The sequence below is a fragment of the Narcine bancroftii genome, chromosome 8 (genome assembly GCF_036971445.1).
Source record: "Narcine bancroftii isolate sNarBan1 chromosome 8, sNarBan1.hap1, whole genome shotgun sequence".
In the NCBI taxonomy this organism is placed as follows: Eukaryota; Metazoa; Chordata; class Chondrichthyes; order Torpediniformes; family Narcinidae; genus Narcine; species Narcine bancroftii.
Genome location: NC_091476.1, coordinates 62,785,025 through 62,791,024, shown reverse-complemented (window position 1 = coordinate 62,791,024; position 6,000 = coordinate 62,785,025). Strand labels below are relative to the sequence as shown.

At 47.6% G+C, this 6,000-nt stretch overlaps 1 protein-coding gene across 1 annotated transcript in view; it reads right to left on the bottom strand.

The window, feature by feature from the left end:
• atg2a (autophagy related 2A) overlaps window positions 1-6,000 on the bottom strand; it is a 182,463-nt gene that overhangs the window by 117,674 nt on the left and 58,789 nt on the right. The window contains exons 21-26 of the mRNA XM_069896222.1: window positions 1,918-2,068; window positions 1,555-1,766; window positions 994-1,149; window positions 471-529; window positions 232-424; window positions 107-178 (exon numbers count right to left, since the gene is read on the bottom strand). Coding sequence (XP_069752323.1) covers window positions 107-178; window positions 232-424; window positions 471-529; window positions 994-1,149; window positions 1,555-1,766; window positions 1,918-2,068 — 843 coding nt within the window. The remainder of the gene's footprint in view (window positions 1-106; window positions 179-231; window positions 425-470; window positions 530-993; window positions 1,150-1,554; window positions 1,767-1,917; window positions 2,069-6,000) is intronic.

Below are 6,000 nucleotides of genomic sequence, written 5' to 3'. Positions count from 1 at the left end.
TGACCGCTGGGATAGACTCGGGAGTTATGGGCCACAGAACGACATGAGGTCGTTCATACAATGAGAAGCAGCCTCTGTTTAATGAGTTAACTTTGAGCTACAGTACAGTAATGTGCCCTTCTGTCCCCTGAGCCTGCACCGCCCAATTACGCCCTTGTGACCGATTCATCCCGTCCGCCTTTTGAGGAAACCGGACCACATGTATCACGGGGGTGGGCACAAACACCTCACAGCCAGTGGGCGGATTCGAAGCCAAGGTAACCACGCTGGGCCAACGCCTGTTAAACTAGAAAGTCTGCGGTGGCAGGGGTCGAATGCAAGGCACAAAAGCGTCGGGGGAAACTCAGCAAGTCCCGCAGAGCCCACGGGAGGCAAAGGGTGTCCGATGTTTCGGGGGGAAACGTGAAAGTCTGCAGACGCGTGACTGAAGTCAAAACACAGAGATACTGGAGGAACTCAGTCGATCTCACAGCGTCCATAGGAGGTAAAGATATATTACTGATGTTTTGGCCCAGAGTCCTTCTTCAAGCTATGAGTGAAAAAAGGGGATGGAGATTGAAAACTTGGCCGAATGGTCCACCAACAAGAAGCTTGCACTCAATGTCATCAAAACCAAGGAGCTAATTGTTGAGTTCAGGAAGGGGAAACCAGAGGTGTACAATCCAGTGATCACTGGGAGGTGGAGAGGGTGAGCTCATTTAAGTTCTTGGGAGTCACTGTCTCAACAGGATCTTTCCTCGACCCAACATACCAAAGGCATCGTGAAGAATGCACATCAGCGCCTCCACTTCCTCAGGAGTTGGTGGAGGTTTGCTTTGACACCAGAAACCCTGGCAAATTTCTAGTGCGCTTCTAGTGGAAAGTGTGCTTGACCGTCTGCATCACAGTCTGGTATGGAGAACACCAATTCTCCGAGCGCCAAGCCTGCATAAGGTGGTGGACAAGGCCTAGGACATCACAGGCAAAACCCTCCCCACCACTGAGTATATCTACAGGGAGCGCTGCCGTCGGAGAGCAGCAGCGATCATCAGAGACCCTCACTACCCCAGTACACGCTCTGTTCTCACTGCTGCCGTCAGGTAAGAGGTGTCGGGGCCACAAGACTCGCACCACCAGGTTCAGGAATAGTTGCTCCCCTCCACCATCAGGCTCCTCAACAGCAAACTCAATCAGGGACTCATTTCAGGACTCTGACTTGTGCACTTCATCGATTTTCTTTGTTCTCTCTGCATCACACAGTCAGTTTGTTTACATTCGTTAATTGTTTACAGTTCTTTTATTTGTTTACGCTGTGTACAGTTTAATTTTTACACTACCAATTAGTGACAATTCTACCACATCCGCAGGAAAAAGGAATCTCAGGGTTGTATGTGATGTCATGTATGTACTCTGACAAGAAATCTGATCAGAGGCATCCATAGACATCTGGAGAAAGAGAGAATGGGTAGGGCAAGAAGGACAGACAAACAGTCCTAATTGGATATGATAAGGTGAGAATTTTTTCACTCCCACCTTGAAGGGCTCAGGCCTGAAACATCAGTGATGTATCTTTACCTCCAATGAACGTTGCAAGAGTTCCTGAGTTACTCCAGCGTTTCTGTGTTTTGACCAACAATTCAGACCCGAGCCCTTCGTCGGGTCTAAACAAAAACAGGCATGGGCCTGAATTTTCTTTGCTCCCTCCTCTCCCACCCCCCCCAACCCATTTTTGCGTGACCTGCTGAGTTTCTCTGGTGCGTTCATGGATTGATCAGATGACACCTGCACTGTTACAAATAATTAGGGTTTGGAATGAAGAGAGCTCCGTAACAAGCAGTGGTGTCTGGGGAGCTCAAGGAACTGGGCACATTCCTCCCACCTGCCTGTGGCGCCCCCCCCACTCCTGTCCCGTGTGCTGGACACGGACCCCGGCCGTACCTTTCTGGTAGAGCGCTACCTTGCTGGATTCAATGCAGAGGTAGCCCAGTTCCGGTTGCCCCTTGTACTGCGACACGCTGAAGACGGCTGCATTCTCCACATCCAGGACCAGCTCTCCGTGCACCCCTCTGACACACTTCCCTGCTTCGTCCTGGGGAAGGGTTCAACGTTCAGGTGTCAGGTTTCCCGCTGGAGGGGTTTGGGGGGGGGGGGCGTCAGGAACGCAAGATTCTGGAGCAGCAGACTTTGGCTCGGTGCCCTGCATCGATGGTGGTGGGGGTGAATGCTGTTAAATCCCTCGGCCGGATCACAGTGGCGTGAAGCTGCAAATTCTTTCCCTCGCTCCACCAAAGAAACGATAAAGGCGGCTAATCCGTCTGCACTGTTGAAGTTTTTCTTTTAAGACTGATTTTTAATTCATTATTTTATATGGCCTAAGATGATGAGAGGCATTGATCGTGTGGACACCCAGAGTCTCTTCCCACCCCCCCCCCCACAATGGGGGGCATAGTTTTAAGGTGTAGGAGTAAAGTACAGGTGGGGATGTAAGAGGCATGTTCTTCACACAGAGTGATGGGTGCACGGAATATGCGGAGGCAGGGACAACAGGATCTTTTAAAAGTCCGTTAGGTGGGTGGAATGGAGAAAAATGGAGTGTTGCGCAGTGGGGAAATTCTAGCCAACTGTTCGAGGTTATTAGGTTAGCACAAGACCATGGGCTGAAGGTCCTGTACCGTGCTGTTGGTTTCTATGTACAACTTCAGGATTGAGGGGTGTCCACTTAGATGTGTAAGAATCTGTGGAATTTGTTGCCACAGGCAGGTGTGGAGGCCAGGCCATTAGATGTATTTGATGTAGAGATTGATAGGGTCTTGATTAGCCAGGGCTATGGGGAGAAGGCTGGGCAGTGGGGCCGAGTGGGGGAAATGGACCAGCTCGTGATGAAACGGCAGGGCAGACTCAATGACCTGAATGGCCTATTTCTGCTCCAATGTCTCATGGTTCCAAGAAGTTGGACTAAGGGCACCCGAAAGGCTTCCTGATCTTTGGATCTGATCAGAGGTTGGGATCTGGAGCTCGGGCTGCCGATGGATCGATCAGGAGCGGGAGCAGCTGGAGGCCAATTCACGGACATTAGTGACTCTAAAGGGACTTTCCTTTGCTTCTCCTTCTCTCATACTGAGGGGAGTTGGGCAACACTAATAGAGATTATTCGTCTGCCTTATGGAAGGCAAAAGTATTGAATGTTACATTTTTAATGTATTGTTACGTGACAATGAACCTTGAACCTCATCTCCTTTTCTGTCTTGGTGCATTCTGGTAACTTATTCCATTCCAAATCTGTGTGGCTGCAGCACACAGGCATCTGTGCGATGAACTTGCGTGTATGACAATAACCTCTCACAACATTATTAATTAATTAGAAGTTGAAGTTCAGAAGGGTGTCCCAGAATGGCTTGTTGTGAAGGGCAGTTATTTCAAAGTACTGGATGCATGGGATGGGGACCCTCTGGAATTCTCTAATCCAGACTGTAAGAGGAGGACGTTTAGAGAGGCGCAGCTCGAGGAGGGCAGGAGAACTGGCGAGGAAGAGGAAATGAGGACCAGGACACGTGGAGAGGTGGGACAGGCTTTGCGGTCTTCAGCTTGTGTTCCTGTGCCCCAGAGGGAAATTGAAATCCAAAGTGACAGGCGATTTCATGACCAGCCCACATGCAACTCTGCCTTGCCTTGTCCCTGTCACAATCTCACTGCTCCAGCCCAACACCTTGAGGGTCAAGAACAGTTTCTTTCCAACACCTATCAGACTGTTGAACCTCCCTTAAACTACCCCAGGACAAGAGATCTGACTGTACTACTTTTTTTTTTGCACTATCTGCAACATATATCAATCCTTTTATAATTTTTCTCTTTTGTGCAGAATAGACGGTCCCCAGGTCACGAACAAGATCCGTTCCCAAGTCTGTCTTTAAGTCAAATTTGTAGTTAAATCGGAACAGGTACATATGGTTCTCATTTAGCATTTTAGCATCGGTTAGTTAAATGTTTACAGTCTATGTTTTACCTTTCAATGCAAAAAAAAAGATTAAAAGTCAACACTCACTCTCGCTCCATCGATGCCTTGCATTAGCAGAAGGGGCATTCAAGAGGGAACATTATGTCAATGCGTGGATCTGGGGAACAGTCAGTTCGTTAGAAAGGGAAGATCTTGTTTGACAAACTTGTTAGGATTCTTTGAGGATATAATGGGTGCGGTGGATAGAGGGGAACAGGTTGATGTTGTATATTTGGATTTCCAGAAAGTGTTTGATAAGGTGCCACACAAGAGACTTCTCAGTAAGTTACAGGAAAGTGGAGTCCAGGGAAGTATATTGGCCTGGATTGAAAATTTGTTGTCTGACAGGAGGCAGAGAGTCGGGATAAATGGGAGTTTTTCAGGTTGGCAGAGACTGGTAAGTGGGGTGCCGCAGGGGTCGGTGTTAGGCCCACAACTGTTCATCATTTACATTGATGACTTGGAGGAGGGGACAAAATGTGATGTAGCCAAGTTTGCGGATGACACCAAATTGAGCGAACAGCAAATTGTAATGAGGATCTGGAGAGTCTGCAGAGGGATATAGTTAAGCTGGATGAGTGGGCAAAGGTCTGGCAGATGGAGTACAATGTTAGTAAGTGTGAGGTTATCCACTTTGGCAAAAAAAATAAAAGAGCTGAATATTATTTAAAGGGTGAAAAACTACAGCATGCTGTTGTGCAGAGGGACTTGGGAGGGCTTGTGCATGAATCGCAAAAAGTTAGGTTGCAGGTGCAGCAGGTTATTAAGAAGGCAAATGGAATGTTGGCCTTCATCGCAACAGGAATTGAATTCAGGAGTAGGGAGGTAATGTTGCAACTGAATAAGGTACTGGTGAGACCGCACCTGGAGTACTGTGTCCAGTTCTGGTCTCCATATTTGAGGAAGGATATACTGGGTTTGGAGACGGTCCAGAGGAGGTTTACTAGGTTGATCCCTGGGATGAAGGGGTTGACTTATGATGAAAGATTAAATCATCTAGGATTGCATTCACTCGAGTTCAGAAGAATGAGAGGAGATCTTATAGAAACATATAGGATTAGGAAGGGTATGGATAGGATAGATGTAGGAAGGTTTTTTGAGCTGGCCGGGGAAACTAAAACGAGAGGATACAGCCCCAAGATTCGGGGGAGTAGATTTAGGACAGAGATGAGGAAAAATAGTTTTTCCCAGAGAGTAGTGAATGTTTGGAATTCTCTAACCAGGGAAGTTGTTGAGACTGCCTCATTAAACATATTTAAAATTCGGTTAGATAAATTTTTACATGATAGAGGAATTAGGGGATATGGGGAGAAGGCAGGTAGGTGGAGTTAGGTCATAAATTAGATCAGACATGATCGTATTGAATGGCGGAGCAGGCTCGATGGGCCATTTTTGGCCTACTCCTGTTCCTACTTCCTATGTAAGTACGAATTGTCCATAAGTCGGATGCTCATAACCTAGGGACTGCCTGTAATTTAGTTTGTGCTTACTGTTCATAGGGCATGGGACATTACGCACAACACAGGCCCTTCAGCCCTCAATGTGATGCCGACCTATATATTCCTACCATAAAAATACTAGACCCTGCAACCCTCTTTCATCCACGTACCCAATACCCCTTTTCCATAGCCATTGAAAGACAGGAGTTAACCGCCTTTTAACTGCTTCACTTTGGGATGGGGGTGGGTCGTTTTCATCTCGTGTAGTACCCGCCAAGTTAGGTGGGTGGCGGAGTCATTATGCCTGGACCTGGCTTTTCTTGGTTCAGTGTGACCTTCCTCTCTTCACTATGCACAGATGTCCTCTGGTGTTTGCTACTCCTGCCCTGGTTCACTGGTGTGTCTTACATATCTGTGTAGCTCCAGCCAGAATGTCAGAACACTTGTCCATTACATTTCTGTAATATCCTTTGAACCCTACAGCACAGAAACAGGACCTTCAGCCTCTCGAGTCTGTGCTATTTAAATTCATGCGACCTAATTTCACCCAGATTAACCGACAACCCAGTCCATTTCAAAGTGTGGAAG